Raw genomic sequence first — 19,111 nt, forward strand, 5'->3', positions numbered from 1 at the left:
GCGGTCGTACTTTTATTTTTTATTATTTAGTTTTCAAAGTTACATATTACAAACAAACAAACATCAATTCGGGTGTTTAAAAATAAATAATAGAAATATAATAATAAAATAAACAGATAGAGAAACATAAAAATACAAAATTACATCAAAAACATTGTAAATAATCTCTATTGCACAATTTTTTATCGCTGCTATATTGTTTATTTTATTCTATGTTTATATATATTTATTCACCCGACACCGATATATCCTTTCTATTTTTTACTTAGTCTGTCAGTGTACCGTACTGTACATTGCACACTTTGCCTGATGTTGTACTGTTCATGCTGCTGCTATATTGTTTATTGTTTATTATACATTTAGATATAGTGTCCCTTTTTATTATATAACTTGTTGTATGTATGTTGACACCTGCACCAAAAGAAATTCCTTGTACATCTGGTAATTGGCGAATAATAAAGATTCTGATTCTGATTAGTCATTTGCACTTACAATTTTTTCAAAAAGGAGGAAAGTTTTGGCAGCCTTTTTGTTATGAAGGATTTTAGACAGTGATTTATATAGCAGTTTTAAATCAACCATGAATATCTAAAGTTAGGTTTAGTGGAGGTAATTCTAGCTTTATGTAGATGAAATTTGCCTAGCAGGGCTATAAGCTTAATAGCATCAACAATAGAAAGACCAGTATTGACCAACAAAAATAGAGCCATTGTTTTGTTAAAGTGTATTAATTTACAAAAAGTATTAAAGATCAACAATGACATCTCATTCCAAAAGTTCACAGAATAACCACAAGAAAAAAACAGGTGTACAGTTGTTTGTAATTCATAGTTGCAAAAAGAGCACTGTGATGTTACATTAATATGAAATTTCTGTATCCAAGGAAAATCTCATTTCCACTTCAAAATTCCAGTAGGAAGAGAACTGTGATTAACTTTTAATGCCTTTCTAATATGTACATTGTTACATTTTTGTGTGCAGTCGTACTTTACATACATATAATTTACACTATTATTTCCATAAAAATTGCCCCATGTCTGTATGTAATACATACCTTTTTGTAAGTATTATTAGTTAATTATTATAAAATAATAAAATGCACTACTACACTTTGTGGCAACATTTTCCTGCAACTACCCATTTTTTTCATTTCTCAGTCTGGCACAGATCGGGCAGATTTTCGCATTCAAGGCCCATTTCATAATACAAAGAAGCCTTTAAGCATGCAAATGAACCATCATCTCGACCAAAGAACCATTGTTATTAAGAGTGTAAGCAAATCAGGACAATAATCAAGTACAGTTATGTAAAATTTATATGTACTTTATTTGTACTTGTAAATAGACACAGACAAAAAGCAGCATGAATGATACAAACATTTACCACTACAAGTGCAACATGGTCGCTGTTCCACCTGCTCGCAACCAACTTAGCTTATCAATGCTGTTAACAGATGATCATTTATCCAAATAACACTCTATGGCATTCTTGCTGAGCTTGTCTTGATATGGTTTTCTCTCATTTCGCCTCTGCTTCTCCAGCTTTCACTGCTACAAAAGAGTAAAAAAATAACGCAGGTGTCTTTGCTGCTACTTTTATTGTATCGCTGACTAAAACAACACATCTACAGTGGCTCATCGGTGACGTCACAGACACTAAGCACACGTGACTGACAAAGACCTATGAGCAACTAGTAATAAGTAGTGGTGTGCGATACTGCAAAATTGGGAATCGATCCGATACCAAGTAAATACAGAGCCAGCATCACCGATACTTTTTATTTATAAAAGAAGTTTATTAACTTTCATGTAGGGGAGAGCAGTGTGTCATGATTTATGAGGTAAATGTATCATGAGTATGCTTTTACCACTAAATGATTTTGTGATTTTTTAATTTCTGCTGTTAATTAGTTCATCATGTGCACGTTAAAAGGATCAGTTCGCCCACCCTGCTATTCATGCAATACAAATCATCAAAGGAAACATAAATGTAGTGATAAAGCTGGCAAGAAACTAAATCTGACAACATGGATACGACAACATGGCTGCTCGGTTTCTGCTGAAGAAGGCTTTTGAATGAATAAGCCATTTAATAATAATGAAACGAACTTAATGTATGTTTATATACAATAATATGGAATGCAGAACATATTGAAATTTGTTCTTAAAGTCGTTTAATCAGTACCCTGTAGAGTAGCTTGGTAGCTGTATGTGAGTAAACCATTGTGGAGTTCGGAACCAAACTAAAATTGCTTGAAATGGCTACAGATGAACAAATATTATGAAAGATATACAATAAAGACTTGTGCACTGTGTGCAGTACATTAAATATACGAAAGACATTACAGCTGTGAGTTAATATCCAAGCTCAACAACATTGGTACTTGTTAGCTTAGCCGCTAGTGCTATCTGCTAAGCTAATTGCGGTGATTTCTGTTTCTAAAAGCACTCTGTATTTATAATTCTCCATCATATTAATATTGTAATACATACCTGTTTGTAAGTAGCTGCTCTCAGTAGGGTTGTAGATAAATTCAGATGTTTAAAGCGGTCAGATTTCTTGATTTATTGCGTATCGCCACAAGCGGATAACTAATTCATACCACGTAGTTGTGCTTATTGGGTAAATAAATATGTCCATTTTAAATATAGACCGAATACATTTGTCCTTGTTCATTTAAATCTAACTATATATGCTGATCTGATTACATTTATAAGCACAAAATCAAGAGCAAGTAGCACTTACTCATCCAAACAAACACACGGCATGAGAGCCTTACTACGCATGCTCCGATTCACGAACCTGACCTACGTCATGGGGTGGTTCGTGAATTTGCGTAGGATGCGGAAAGTGCGTAAGGTGCATTTACATCATTTACACTATCATTTCCAATCAAATTGCCCCCATTTCTGTATGTAATACTTACCTTTTTGTAAGTATTAATATTTAATTATTATAAATATTGATTAGATCCAAAAGAAAGTTTAATCAGTAAGAGAAATATACACTTCTGCTAGCTTTAAAAGTGGCATCAAGGACACACAACCATGGACTAACATTAAATGTGGTTTGCATTATTTCTTTTTCTTATGATGATTAGGACTACATATTGTATGTATTTATAGGCATATATGCCAGCATAAATAGTTGTGAATGCCGGTGTGATTTCTGCCTGATTGGTACACACTTTTCCAGAAATTACCCTTTACTGAGTGAGCATGCGTATGTATGCACCTGCATGCGCCTGCGTGTGTGAGTAAGCATGATTGTGTGTCAGAATCGGTGTATGTATGTGTGTATGTGTGTATGTATGTAAAGAAGTTAATTATGAAAACAGGTGGGTTATAAATAGAGGTGGGTTACATAAAAACAAGTGTGTTTTGTCAGAACTGAATAGAGGTGGGTTACATAAAAACTAAAAACACTTTCTTTTAAGTTTTTCTGTTAATTTTTATTAGTTGCTGCCTGTATATAATTTGTTATGTTCTCCCCATGCCTGCATGGTAGTCTCAGTGAATGAATTTGACAACCAAGATACATCTTTTTCCTTGGTTACAGTATGTGTGGCTTATTTCTTTTTGGTTTTTTAATTTTCCTCTCACCTTCTCAAAACATGCTGGTAGGTGGATTGCTTTATTAAAATTTTGCTCTAAATAAAGTACGAATAAACAAGTGAGCATTCTTAGGTTTGGTTCCCTATAATGTACGAGGTAAATTTTTGGCTTGCACCCACGAATGTGTTATAAATATTAGTAATCTTAACTTGAAATATACTTAATGTAAAAAGATAATATAGTTACAGTATTTTATATTTACTCGTGGACAACCTTGTGCTATTCCGTATATATTTGCCCTGTAAAACCAGAAGATGGCGCTGTAGTATTTTATTGCTAACAGACTCCACATGTAGGGGCAACAATCCATTACAGGGCATTACACACCCTCACATTCTAAAATGTAAACTGGTCATTAATATTATTTTAATACAATGATAAAACATCTGCATTCCTTTTAAACAAAGTGGGCAAGATCTTAGTGGGTCAGGAGCCTACCCCAAGAACATGTAGGGTGGAAGGAATCTGCAGGACCTAGAGGAACTGATGGCATGAATTTGATTCTTTGGAGCTGTGAGGCACTAACACCACAGAGATGCAAATGTTTCATCTGTTGGATAATTCAGTAAATTTGGGATTAAACTGTAAATCTGATTCTATTGATTATTGATGCTATATTACTTAATTTACGTGAATTCATTGCAGATTTAGACTTTATGTGGTGACAAATGAAATTTCATTTACTTACCTGTTTATTCCAGGATCAATAGCAGGCCAATACTGATCTAATACTAGACTGATAACCAATGTTTGTCCAACTTGTAGACACAAAGTTTGGGTGACTTGGAAAATACAGTGCCTTGAAATGGTTTTCCCCCCCTTAACTGCTTTATCTATGTATATGGTACATGTGATTTATAGCAGAAACCTTGTAACAAATCACTACAATTATGAAAAAGCACCCCATAATTGTTGGATTGTACCTTACTTATCAACATCAACAAGTTCCGAGTGAACACTAACCACAAACCAAGACTGTTGAATCAGCCAAGACTCACTGATGCTAGAGGACATGAAGGTACGGACAGACAGAAGAGCTACTGTGGCCCAAACGGCAGATTGTGTCAATACTGGTGATGAAGTAAATGTGCCACAACACACAGTGCATCGAACCCTTCTGTCTATGGGACTGTGTAGTCTGTTAAAAACTATTAATAATAAGAGTTCACTGGTACCAGCTGCAGTCTTCATCTGAGATGAGGCAGGTTTCAAAATACAAGGATTTACATACAGTACACTGCAGACTGGAAGGATATGCTCAAAGTACATCAAAACCCATATTTTATTTTATGTATAGCAATACAATTTACATATTAAATAACACTATAATAGAATGCTTTGATATAGCTTTGAACAAAACAAGAAAACCACTTTATCCTTCGATTTGTGTTATTCCAGGTTTTAAAAAAAGGGTGTGTGACGTTGATTAACACCCACCTGACTTGAAGGAGTGAAAGAGGAAAACTTAATATGTGTAGATAGCCTGTGACACTGTGAATCTGAACCGGACATAAAAAGATAATCGCTTTAAAGAAACGTAAAACAATAAGCAACGTGAGAAGAGAATATCACAATCACTGCCTTGGTATAGGTGGCATGGAATGAGATGTCTGTCACTCGGTGAAAGGATCACTGAGTGTTTTTTTTTTCTTTTTCTTTTTTTTTTCTTTTTATGAAACATTTTTCTCCAGGACAAAACACCCAGAGAGCTGAAGGTGACAAGGAAACTGCTTTATATGAAAATAAAATTCTGTGATAAATGATGTACACCAGGATATAACGTAAAGAGACATTTTAGAAAGAAATATGTACATTCAAAGAAATAGGAGCGATAATACAAACTGCAGCTTTTAAGCATAGATATGGAGGAGAAAGAAGAAAAAAAATCAGAATGCAAAGACAGGACGTCTCAGACGCAGGATTTTAAACCTTCATTTTTCAAGGGACACTAAATGATCTGTCAGAGCTTTTCGAGGAGTCGATATCAAAACGTCCATCACGAAAGCACGATATGTCAAAGTCCCCTGTCTACACCAGTAGATTTATTTTTGTTTTGCATGTTACTGGTCGCCTGGCGCTGCCAGAAAATTACAGAATCAAAATAAGTGCTAAATGATTAAAGTCTGATATCGGCTCGGGAACTCGTCATATTTTCAGCATTGAAAACTTCAAATTTCCCTGACACACCAACACACACAACATACTGCAATAGCAGCAGTGACATGGACCCAGATCAGTTACAGATTTCCTGTATGGAAGTGTGAGTTGGTGAGAAAGTCTTTGGTAAAACTTTATAAATTAAAAGTACCTCCTGCAGCTGTTGGGCTAATAGGTGTGTTAACAAGGCCATTGTGCTGTGTGGTATAGGAAAGACACTGTCAGGATGCTTGTGGAATAAGCAGGAGCTTTGGGAAAGCTAAGTACACATGAGAAAAGCATTTTAAACAGTTGGGGCAGTGTGCGTTCTGAATTCCTCCTGATATAGATTCAATATATTCAACAATATTACTAAGGTAGTACTAAGGGTGTAACAATACAGGAACTATAATGCACCACAGCAATAGATGTGACACAGAAGTGAAAGAAATGACTTCATTATGGCATTGTTATAAAATTACCCTTGGAGTTATTTGACTTCTTTGTTAGACATTACAATCAGGACAAAAAGCTGATTTATTAATGGCTGGGAGCCTGAGGGGGGCATGGCTTACTAATACCAAATCAGGTGCTTGGGAACTACATGGGGGGAGGGTTTTGGACTAGTGACGACGTTATGCCTGTGGGCATTCAGTTTGTCATGTTAAATATTTCTTATATAGTAGATCCAGAATGTAAAATTGCAGAATGTTTACCTTCTCCAAATTTGGATTTTAAGCAACCATGTTTCTACCTTTTATTGAAGCTAAGGCGGATTTACAATAAAGGGTGCAGCTGAAGCACACAGAATTGATGCGGTTCAGCATGGATACACTCCAGTGGATGTTTCAAGCTAATGCAGAGGCCTGATTTAAGTTAAAGCAGGTAGACAGGAGAAAACCGCCTAAAAAAATGCTGTGCAGACGGTGGCGTAGATGTTTGAATCCAGTCTTTTTTATTAGGCAAGCTCAGCTACTTTTAGTTTTGTAATGACTTGAACAGCAAAGTTTTCTGTGTTGTTTGCATAGTGGGAATCAGAGTTCGAATGTCATTGGTGCTTTCAGCTGGTCCGTCATCCAGACAGACATGATTGGCTGTCTGAGGGGGAAAGGGGGCCGAACAGCCTAGTCTTCGGGGGTGCACTTGTCAGTGCGCTCTCAGTGCAGGTCCCAAGCCAGAATAAAATAAGGAGGGTTGTGCCGGTGATCCACTGTGACGACGACTAAAATACAGGAGCAGCCGAGAAAAAAATAGCTGTACTGTTACACCCTTACTCAGCACCATATCTTGCACACACATGCTTGTCTCAGACATCATCAAGAAGCATCAATAAGTGATAGATAAACAACTGTGAAGAGAGTATAACTCATAACCCAAGAGCATGAATGACTAGAATATCATCTTCTCATTCAAACTGATCATATTTAGCAGCAGTTGCAGCACAAAAAGAAATGATTACCAGCAGGGGGTGCTCGAGTAGCCATGAACTGCTGTTAATAAGTGGCAAACCATTTAACCAAGCCGGAAAGGAACCAGCTGCTTATGACGGTTAACATTGTACAAAACCACAAGTTATAATGAGATACGATATATTCATATATATATTAAAAGCATAATATGAATCCTCCAAAAGAAGAATGAAGTTCACAGTAGCTGTTTAATACCACCTGCAGAGAGTTAATATGAGTCTAACAGGCTTAAAATGTATAATGAATAATAAAAAAAAAATCTTCTGAGGTGTCAAAAATAAGCAGACAAAGCCAATATTGCTCAACAGTGACTCTGAATGCGAAACACCTTTCGTTTTCAATTTCCGAGATTTACGATTCGTCGCACTCTATGAGAGTGGGAGTAAATCTTTAAATCTTTTCACGATCATTTCCGCTGCTGGATGGAGCTTCATGGAGGAATGTCAACCAAAGTGTGGTGGATGAGCGAGAAAAGAAAGCGAGTAGGACTGAAGTAGGCAGTAACACTGATATTTTCATAGTGCAAACTAGACCAAAGTGTGTTTCCTTTGTTGGCGTGAACTCAAAAAAAAGAAAAAAGAAAAAAACAGGTGCAAATGTTCAGTAGGATAACATTAAGACATAAAATGGCAAAAAAAATAAATATCAAAAAACTTTTTATCAGTGTAAAAAAGTAATCGGGTTATTCGTTTAACCAAGAGTTCTGGCAAAAAAGGCCTCAGAAAAAAGTCTGTCTTAGTCCTTGAAGTTTTACAAAGTATGTTAAGTGCCTCCTGGCGCGCCTCGTCCTGTCGGAGCTTCAGACAAGAGACTCCATGCTCTCAGCAGGGTCCGATTCGTCAGACAGGGCCATGCTGCCATTCCGCTCTATGGAAACAGAACCGGCTCCGTTCTCTTTAGAGCTTACCAGACTGAGCATAGCTTTGTAAAGGTACTGGTACTGCTCCTACGAAGACAAAAACAAGACAAAACAACATACTGCTGAGATTGATCAGAAATATTGATCAGAAAGCAGCTGAAGAGACTGAGAGAAAAGCAACAGATTATATAAAGATAACACTATGTAGTTTAAAAGTCATTGCTTGAAGGGTAAAATCTATTAATTTTGGGGAAGCTTAGTGATTTTTTGGTTAAAGAACAACTCACAAGTTTATTTCCAACCTTTTATGCCAGGTTCATATCAGCTTCTGGTTAGTTAAAGTGTGCAAGCTAAACAGCATTGATTTTCTTCAAATTTGCCACGATCAGCAGTTTTTGTATTCATTGAATTAATATCTGAAAAAAACCCACACAATTACTCCAGAATGTCCCACAAAAGCTCCAACTATTTACTTTCAATCAAGACCTTCAGGACCACATTTGTCAAGTTTAGAGAAGTACGCTAGCCCACTAGTGCTGAGATCTGGGGATCAAGGGTCGAATCTCATTGGTGCGATCGGCCTAGCCATAGGAAGACTGGATAGAGGTAGGAGGGTGGCATCAAGAAGGGCATCCAGCATAAAAGCTCAAGTCCCAAGTCTGTTACGTGGACAAGATCCACTGTGGCGATCACTATATATAGGAGCAGCCTCCTTAAATTTGGCTAGAAAACGATTTAAATCAGTTGTGGAGGAATTAATGAGCGCCAAGAACACAAAATTACTCCACAAAAGTACTTACAATATCTGTGAAGACACCAGGTCTCATGAGGTTGATCATCTTGGCCACCTGATAGACGCCGACAGCGTTCTCACTCTCTAGCTGCTGACTTAGTGTGGCGAGGGCACAGAACATGCCTGCAGATACCGCTCCATACCTGGTAACACATAGAGCCAACATGTATGTGTGAAAACATCCTCAATATGGCCATTTTTATTTAAAAATAAATATCATTTTCCTTATTTCTTGATATTTGATATTTTGAGATACGCTATATGGCTGTAGGTATTTCGACATCTGACCATGGGCTTGTAAATCTGAGCAGTTTAATATGAAAAGTAGCCTCTAGATCTGCAGATTAGTTTTTATTAATATCAAGTCTCTCTCTCTTTCACACACACACACACACACACACAATTCCTGTTACACTGTTTACACTATACAACACCTGAAGGAGCTGTGATCCAATTATATGTAATGAGTGTCCCTTTAATTTCAACACACTCTACTTTAGTACAAACCCCCCCAACAACAGCACAACATCCGAGCTCCCTTCATGTTTATTCATTATGTAAATTAAGCACTGCTCGTCTCATCTGATAAAGTGAGAACCACTAATTGGGCTTTTTAGTGGCTGTATTGTTACTATGGTATCATCCCTAAGAGCTTTAGAAAAGATGGCTGTCTTAATTAGCAGCATATTCGCTAATAAAAGGGACATATTTGTCAGCTAAATGTTGCTCCTGTGACTAAGAAGACGTCCAGCTTGAAGTTAAGGCCTACATTAATTAAGGACGTGTATAACACTCTTAAGGAAACTAGAGCCACTCGTGGATGCATCTGTTTTTACGATGCCTTAATGTGTAGGGCTAAATGGTCATTGTATAATTTATGGATGTTTCATATCATATTGGATTATGCTTGGACAACAGACCTGTATTAAACATGGAATAAAGCAGTATGGAATTTGCTTTTGCAGGACGACGTGGTGATGTGGTAACCACCCTATAGATAATTATATTCCAATAATAATAGCAAAGGCAACAATGCCAAGAAAGCTGGACTATGTGGCTCAGAACTACATCAAGCTTGGAGCTCCATCATGACCAGAGAATTCTAATGAGAACACTCCCAGCATACTTGTACAGCCATGTCTTAATCTGTTGATATTTGGGCTAATGACATAAAAACAATAAATAAGAACAAGTGTGTTTGCTCTTAATGGAGTAACGTCAAGGTCTAAACATGTTATATATGAAATTACAATATGAACATGTTAGAGCTGAATATTAACACATCATAGCACACCTGATGGTGCACAAATGTAATATACTACAGTGTTTAGTATAATGGTATATGTGGTTTGGGATGCTTTTATGTTCTGCCCCAAGGAATCACGTATACACGGATTGATTAACTATATAAAAGTATTCATACATTTATAAATAAATCCTATAAATCAGAACGTACTCGTCATGCACTATAGTGGGTCCGTCCCGTGTCATGGCCTCCTCTTTGATGATGTTGATGAGCTCGAAGGTGTTGCTGATGGGCGCGTCTGGATTGGGCCATTTCGGACACTGAAAATGCCGAACCTCCAGCACGTAGTCATCCTGTAAAAGAGGTGATAGAGAGAGCGTTTACATCTACATTAATAACCTGATCACAGCTGAATTACTATAGTGATATTAATGACTAAATACTTGAAACCAATTACTATTACTGGAGCAAATTAAAGCTATAGTAATGGCAAACATTCACATGGTAACAGTCTTTATTTATTTATTACTCAGACTAGCACATGCCCCCTTCCAACAGGTGTGAAGCCATTAGACTGTTGTACTGCAGTGGAAATTAGGCCCTCTGCAGAGCACCCGACCAGGCATGGTGGTGGGCTACTGTCTATAAAATAAATTGTTCCCTAAAATGATCTATAAATGACTTTTAGTGTGTAAGTGTTTGACCTGCTTATCCCAAAAGGTATGCATGCTTAAATGTGTTAGCTGTCCCTCAGCTCAACACACCCACACTCAGTCAATCCTGTACGCATTCATTTAACAGTGACATTGTTCAATGAGCGCTGAGGTGGGGCAGCTGTAAATTATTCTAGCCCACTACTGCTGAGATCCAGGGCTCGAATCCCCAGCGGTGCTATCGACCAGTCGGGCGTGTTAATACAGACATAGTTGACTATGTCTGGCAGGTGGGATGGCCGAGGCTCCGTGATGGATTGCGCCCAGGGATTCCAAGGAAGACTGGCCCACTGTGACCCCGACCGTATAAAGCAATGCTAAAACTTTCGATAAGAAACAGTAAGCCAGCTCAAACACACTCACACAGCTCCACTACTGTAAACGTAACACAGACCTGTGTGGCTTCCAGGATGAAGTCGTGAATGATGATCTGCTCCTCGTTGGACAGGCAGAGTCTGTCCTTGCTAATAAGCGTGACAGTGAAGGCCTCGCAGTTCATGGCTTCCTCTCGACTCGGCCAGTAGACGAACTCATCCTCAGCCTTCGTCCACACAGAAAGAGAGAGAGAGATGCAGCGAGAGGGACAGCCAGAGAAAGGAAGGAGTAATGAAACGGGTGAATAAAGACAGCACTGAAAAAATACCACATTTATTATTGCAGTGGTTCTCAAGCTTTCTGTCAGCTGGGTAGCAAGGGACTGCAGGAGCGTATTAAAGCTGGTCTCACAGGGCACACTCATGCATCAATGTAAAAATAATAATAAAAGACCTACAGTACAGAAGGTTAAGAACCCCTGTAAACAACTGGTACAGTTACTGTCTTGTGCAAAAGTTTGGAGACTCCTGGTCACATCCCACATTTTCTTAGAAATAAAAACATACTTGACTTGGAAGTCTTTCTGCACATTTTAGTGCAAAATTTCTACTTATTTGGCAAAATACCGTAAAAAAATAAACATAAAATGTCACATGCTATAACTTTTTAACTTAAATTAAGCAATTAAAGAATAACTGTGCATTCAGATGAACAGAACTTGTTATAGATCATATTTTTAAGGCTAATTACTAATGGTATTGACTAACAATTAAAATTATGTAAATGTTTTAATGTACATATTTATTATTCAGTTTGTAAAGAAACTTTGGCAATACAAACATGAATATTTGTCATGCTAATAAATCACCTTGAATTCCCTGTAGTACAATTCCTATTTAGACAATCAACAAAACATTGAAAGTGACTGGGGTGTCAAAACTTTTGCATAAAACTGTGCACTGTGTGCATGTATCATGAGACTGTGGCCACATCCTACACTTTTACTAAGAACTTTGAAGGAAAACAGTCAAATGTGTTTGTGTTACAAGTAAAGAAACTTGACCAATGATGCCCCCCAAAAATGCTATGCGGTGCACGGTTATCAGCACATAGGCAGTCTGGGTATATAGGAACTAAAAAACAAAACAAACTTTTGTACTTTCCAGTATCTAGCAAGTTTCCTTTTCTGTATTTTCCCCCTTTATCTTCCAATCTAGCGTTCAATCTAAGGCCGCTTCTTTTCACCTGCCAGTGTTAGGTTCCAACACCGAGCTGTATCGTGTACGTAGAGCCACACTAAGCGCCAAATGACCCTCCGCCCTCCTTCCCCACTCAAGCGATGACCAGACCAGTCCTGGATTTCACATTCGGCCGATCTCCTTTTTTCCGAGCTTAAATGTGTTGCTGCCAGTGAAAAGCAGAACAATAAGGACACTAAGTATGAAAGCATTTAATAAATCTTGGGAAATTTTTAATGGAGCTGTAATTCCTGAAAATAACTGTAGCTGCTTATCATATGGGCTACACTTTACACCCATTTAGGTGTTTTGTGTGTTTGGAATACAGTGGCAGCATTCCCAGAGAGGACTGCTGGCCAGACTTTGAAAATAATTTTTTCATGCTTGGCCACGCAGGACTGGTCTGATCCATCACCAGTCCCGACGTTAGCAGGAAACAGCAATAACATTCTTCTGACAAGAGCATATGCTCTACTGCACAAAGCATTTCTTGTGTTTTGCATCTGTGCCCAGTCACCACAGCAGTGATGCTTACAGTCCCTACTGACTTTATTTATACTCACCAGTCCCTGGTTGTCAGGAAGCATGACAATGATTTGTGCATTGTGGTCCCAGATCATTCTCCAGAAGTCTTTAGTGGTGTGAGGCAAAGGATGCTGGGTAATGATGAACTCGTTGCTGCGGTAATAGCCCTGTGGGTTTGCATGGCAAAGTTCAGAAAAACGAGCAGCACAGAGACTTTTTTGACTGCAGGACTGAAGAGTAAACATGATTAAATGTACACATTGTATTTGTGGATCACATCAATTAATTAAAACCCTATTTTCTATTAATTTGGCCTCAAACTTCGGCGCAAACTGCTGCTTTGTTTAGTGCTCGGCTTGAGCGGTGCGGTAAAACATCCTCAAAGTGCAAATATGAGACGAATCTGCATTTGTGTTAAATATCGGTCAAATCCAGTCTGAAAGCTCCACATGTATCTGTGTTTAGATGGATTTTCCCCACTGTTTCACTTTTAAACTTGTGCTACAGCTCGAGGTTCTGAGAAATTATGAGAATCAGCTTTTCTGAGAGAGTCTAAGCAGCACTGCCACACTCCATAGGATACAACGGCACAGCCGGCGCAAATACGGTTTTGCCGCTTCTCATGCGAATGCGCCCTTACAGCTGTCTGAGGCAAATTCACGATACACATTAAGCCACTTTTCAACTAAATTATTCACAAATTCAGCAGCAGACAATGAGGAAATGCTGACTTCACAGACAGCGCATCATAGAGACTCTTGACTCGTGCTATACAGGATGAGTGTGGACTTGATGTTGAACACAAAAGGGTGTGATTTACACTCACCATGATGTAAGAAGCATTGATGTAATCAGTGCCCTTCATGCCAGGCAGAGGAGCTAGGCCGACACGCGCTTTTTCCGCTGGTAGGAGAAAAAAAAAAGTCAGATTATAGGTTACATTTTAAATGTTTAATTACATGTACAGACTGGCAAACACATCTGTGTTCATGTCCTGCTCTGTTTATTATAGTTAATTCTGCTGTTACTGACTCAAGGGTATTAGTAAGTGATCTACATTTTAAAAGACATAAATTATAAGCTATTTAAAATCTAGTGTTTGCATAATCTTACACCTCAGCTATAACTGAATTAAATAACAAAATTAATACATTTCTTGTTTTTTGATGCTTATATTCAATCTGTTACATTTGCAATTCCGAAAATAAAACTTATATTTTCTACAGTTTCTATTTACATTCTTCCTTTTAAATTAGGGATTTGATTTCTTCCGTCAGCAGTTTAGTCAGTGTAATATCAAATATCATTAAAATCCATTTCATTCTCAGACCAAACACAGGCAGAACTGAACTGTGTGGCAGCGTGACGTGTTCAGGTGGATGCTTGACTCACATGGAACTACAGAGGAGTTCCGATTCTTCTCCTTGTTGCAGTCTTTCTGTGCACTGAAACATTCTGCAAATCTGGTGTTACACTGAGTCACCAGCTTCAAGAAAAAAGAAAAGAAACACACCGTTATCATTTTTATAATAGATTTTTTTCAAATACTATTCAAAGCATATAAGAAAAAACCCAGCATATGCTTGGTGGAAAAGTGCATTTTATTAAAAGTATGTTTATTTTCAGTTCTTTCAGTTGTGTTAGTTTGCCAGTTTTCATTAGTTTAATTTGTAGTTTTATTTTAATCGGTTATTTATTTGAGCTGCAGGTTTAGAAGTTGTAATTCTGTGGCTAGGTTAAATATTAGTAATTTATGGTACAGTGTATAAAAATCTGCAGACTATCCTGGCAACAAATGCAGCCTGAGCAGGGTGACAGCGACATACTGATAGACTCAGTCTCTCATTTATTCGTACATTCGTTAATTAATTTTTATTAATTAACACCTACGGACAATTTACAGTACAATCAATACACTGACAATTCTTTACAATACACTTTGGGGACCTGCAAAAATATCATGTTTTTGGTTTTATTTAATATGTAAAAGTTTACACATAAACACACTGCCCCTGTCACATAAAAAAACATTATGGTGAGACCTGTGTAAACCTATTAGATCACTTTTGCCTTAAATCAAACCAAAAAACCTGATATTCACCTTGGTTACCCTTCAACTGTTCAAAAGAAGACAAACAATCACGGTTAACCCAATTCAAAAAGCACATGGACACAGACGACCTAAAAGAACACGGTGAACAGATGACCTATGTACACAAACTCTTATCAGGTAAACATCCGAACACAAACACGACTGCTTCCTGCACAAAATAAACCTAAAACCTCACCTTCTAATAACAGGGGCACAGTGCAAGCATTCAGTTATGCAATTTCTACAGACAAAAGTAGACAGTATGTCATAATAAAAAGTTATTAGAGCTGTGTTAATAAAGTGGAAAGCTCTAGGAACTACAACAGCAAAAGCAGGAGGCTAAACAAGCTGACAAAACATGACTGCCAAGAGTCTGTCCTGGGTTGCAGCGTACACCAGATCATTCTGACTGCCTTTGAAGGCAAGGCCAACACAGAAGTGTTCACCAAGAGCGTCATGAAGTGATTACCACAGCAGACAAGCCGAACATCATAAATTGTATATGTTTATCTGTATGAAAGGTGTAGCTAATCAAATAATAATATACATATCAGATACATTTACCTAATAAAGTAAGAGCATAAATGACAGAAGGAAAGGGCACAACTGGTTATGAAAACAGATACCATATTTACTCAGGATCTATAGACTTCCAGGGGAAGGAATTCATTTAAAAAGCAAATTAAAAAGCAGAAGAGGAAAGATCTCGAAAAAATAGGTGAACTTCAACTGAAGCCTTAAGGCTAATTACATTAAAAGTACGAAACCTTCCAATGTTCTGCATGAACAGCTTCAATCTAACATAACCGGGGGACGGTCTGGGTAGCGTGTGACGGAGACGAGAGCCGATTAAAACTGAGGCACGTTTCACAATCCGCCTATCTGCTTCCATCTCCCACAGCGATCGCACACTTGGGCTGCCCCCCCTGGCATGACTGACATTTTAAATTAACCTATGAATGGAATTTTTCCCTATTTTTAATACGTGTACGTCTTTTTATCCTAATTACATTACATACTCTGAACTGAAAAGTGCGACAGATATCAAGGGAGCTCGGGAGAAAGAATTAAAGTGGAAGAAATGAAAGAATTAAAAAAACATCGAAGATCAGATCGGTAAGAAAAAAGTGAGAAATGAAACCTCAGTGCTCACACCGACCTTGAACTGCTTCTCGAGCCGGGTCTTGCCGCTCCGGCCGGGGGTCAGGATGGTGTTGACGTAGCTGTGCAACTGACTGGACAGAACCTCTGTCTCTTTTTCCAGTATGGCCTCCAGCAAGGCATCATGAATAAAAACATACTGCTCCTAAAGATATTATAATTAAAATGAGTCTGCCAGAAAGGGTCAAGAAATTCCATTTGATCAGAAGAACGTGCCAACTCAGTTGTGACTGACCTCAGTTTGAACCAGGTAGTTCCTCTGAGTGCGGATGTGTTTGAGGAAACCCAGCACGTTTACCGAGCCCTTATCTTTAATCTGCTGTAGCATGCTGTCAATCACGATGTAGGTTCCCGTCCTGCCCACACCCGCACTGTAAAGAACAAGCACATTATATATGTGTACATGTGTATGCGCTAATTCCAAGGCACTGGTATGGTGCAGCAATATAATACGCCAGTCTACCACCTATTCTAAGATCCGTGTTTAAATCTTAGTGGTGCTATCGGCCCGTCTGGGGACTACACAGACATGATTGTTAGTCCTGGGCTGTGGGTGGGTGGAGGACGATCCGCCTCACAAAGTACAGAAGTTAAAAGACCTACAGGTAACATCCTGGTGCCAAATATCACAGGGCTCCATGTGTCGGTGGTCCTAATGTTTTGGCTGATCAGTGTATGTACAAACTGGTACCTTTGAAACGGTGGTTACTATGGCAACAGCCTCCAGAATAAAACACATGCATGAAGTATGTATGTACCTGCAATGGACGAGCATGGGGCCCATCTCGGGGGTCTGTGCAGCAGAAGATTTCCTGACGAAGGTGAGCACAGGCAGCGTGTACTCAGGTACGCCCATATCAGGCCACTGCGTGTAATGATACTGGATCACTGTTCTCTCACTCTGTCGACTCTTCTGACCCTGCACACGCCACACGCAAACACAGAGACCAACTTTTATAGTGACACACACACCCAACAGCTTCAAATAGATGCACACACCCAACTACACACAAGACAATTCTGAAAGGCCGCACGACATATTATTTTTATTTCTGAAATACAATGAGTGTGCATGCTCTCCATTATTAACTAAGGGTTTAATATTTGTGGAACCAAGTATTGGATTAACTTCTAGTTTTCTTCTACATTTAAATGGCTTGTGTGCAAATGCTGTTGTCAAAACTCTGTATGTGTTTTTAAAGAGGATAAATGATGAAAGCCTTGGTCTGACCAGTAGTCACATATGGATGAGAAGCCTAGACACTGAAGCCAACCCAAAGCTAACATACCTACTCTTTGAAGAACTACATCAAAGTGAGTGACAGATAGATAGAGAGAGAGAGAGCAAGAGAGAGAGAAACAGTTTTACCTTCTTGACTTTGGTGTTGCGGATGGTAAAGCGGCGGATTGTGTAGCAGGCATGAACCTTGCTGCTTTTCAGTGTCACCACAATATTGCCGTACTCCTCGCTGTTGTCTGTTGGCCAGTACTGGTCACACTTTCTCTGTACAAATATGTAAACGAGTTTTAAACGGTCAGGGCCCTTGTGTTCAAAGGTGCAGTACATTGGCTGACCCTGCTTTTTCGAACATGCTTTTTTATGCAGCCATTTGAAAACAATCGGTAGACAGAATTCATAACATGCTTACGTTTTTATAGCAAGCAAAATCAGGAGATGAAAACGATCTGAGAAATGTTGGGAACTCACTCTTCCTTTCTCCACCAGGTTGGTGATCATGACGATGATCCCGGTGTTCTGCTCCCACACCATCCTCCAGAAGTCCTCAAATGTGGATTTGAGGGGACCCTGAGCGGCAATGTAAGCCTTGGGCTTGTTGTAGCCCTGAGAGACAAGATCAGACATATATGTTAAAATTCTAGAGGAATACAAACTCGATTGGATGTAATCCCAAATTTTTGTTTATTTAAAAATGACCCCACTGTATTTAGCGAGGGGTTTCTGTATTTTTTGGGGGAATTTATGTGTATTGTAAATGTATGAATTGTGTTGAATGTGCATGCATTTGTATTAAGGTGGAGGGGGATAAAAATCTAGCCTCGTGACACAATGTATTATTATATGCATAATCACATTTCTGTCTCCACCGAAATCTGGTTGAAGTCAAACACAAAACGGATTTGTCTACATCCATACAATCTGCCCAATAATTGCCTTTTCAATCTCTTACACTGGAAAGCATTTTCTAAACCTATTTCCACATAAAATCTCTCAGATAAGAGCCTGCCTTGTGAGACTGAGCTCGCCCCTCATGGTCCTGATGCACTGAGAAAAACACTCACGTCCACGTAGTTAGCATTGATGTAGTCACTGTGTTTGGAGTCCTTGCCGGCTAATGGCCTCAGCTTCACTCGACTGTGATCGTCTACAGAGGGACAGAAGCACAGAATGTGAGTGGCATACAGAGCGTCAGCGGAGTCAGGAGGAGCTTTTAATGTGGGGGATGCTTACATGCCACAATGTTGATATATCTGTTCTTGTGCTTGTTGTCTGGATGATTTGAATGTTCTGATGTGATTTTCATATCTGCTGTGCACCGTTGTACTTCCTATAACACACACACACACACACACACACACACAAAACAAGATGTGTAATAATGTCTAATAAAGTCATTTGAACTCTTCAGACAAAATAAATACACAAATACACGAAAAATACACAAATCCAAATAAATACACACATGCATCAGTTTGTTCCCCTTCTGTTAATAACAGGGCCAGTTCTCTCAGGTAAAGAGTCTTCTTTGCTCATTCCGGATGCCTATTTTAGGGTGTTTAAATGATGAGCTTGGAGATCGGTTATTTTGCATGGCAGTCAAAGTGTCCCATTGTTTCATCATGCTCACAGAACCGGTCACACACAGATTTGGCACTCTGCACCCTACAATTACTATCCAGGAAACTGGGACTGTAGACGAAGCACCAAAGG

At 38.6% G+C, this 19,111-nt stretch overlaps 1 protein-coding gene across 6 annotated transcripts in view; it reads right to left on the reverse strand.

Annotated features, from left to right (window-relative positions):
* Nucleotides 1-7,222: 7,222 nt before the first annotated feature.
* ptprga (protein tyrosine phosphatase receptor type Ga) overlaps nt 7,223-19,111 on the reverse strand; it is a 246,049-nt gene continuing 234,160 nt past the window's right edge. For 5 of the 6 annotated variants that reach the window (XM_062986348.1, XM_062986346.1, XM_062986350.1 and 2 more), the window contains 14 exons: nt 18,632-18,728; nt 18,463-18,545; nt 17,870-18,004; nt 17,531-17,665; nt 16,920-17,080; nt 16,397-16,532; nt 16,160-16,306; nt 14,301-14,394; nt 13,735-13,811; nt 12,947-13,075; nt 11,225-11,371; nt 10,328-10,470; nt 8,879-9,014; nt 7,223-8,165 (listed from right to left, as the gene is read on the reverse strand). In XM_062986348.1, the coding sequence (XP_062842418.1) occupies nt 8,019-8,165; nt 8,879-9,014; nt 10,328-10,470; nt 11,225-11,371; nt 12,947-13,075; nt 13,735-13,811; nt 14,301-14,394; nt 16,160-16,306; nt 16,397-16,532; nt 16,920-17,080; nt 17,531-17,665; nt 17,870-18,004; nt 18,463-18,545; nt 18,632-18,728 (1,767 nt within the window). In that variant the 3' untranslated portion in view covers nt 7,223-8,018. The remainder of the gene's footprint in view (nt 8,166-8,878; nt 9,015-10,327; nt 10,471-11,224; nt 11,372-12,946; nt 13,076-13,734; nt 13,812-14,300; nt 14,395-16,159; nt 16,307-16,396; nt 16,533-16,919; nt 17,081-17,530; nt 17,666-17,869; nt 18,005-18,462; nt 18,546-18,631; nt 18,729-19,111) is intronic. The other variant, XM_062986349.1, reaches the window with a different exon arrangement.

This window comes from Trichomycterus rosablanca, chromosome 24 (genome assembly GCF_030014385.1).
Source record: "Trichomycterus rosablanca isolate fTriRos1 chromosome 24, fTriRos1.hap1, whole genome shotgun sequence".
Taxonomy (NCBI): domain Eukaryota; kingdom Metazoa; phylum Chordata; class Actinopteri; order Siluriformes; family Trichomycteridae; genus Trichomycterus; species Trichomycterus rosablanca.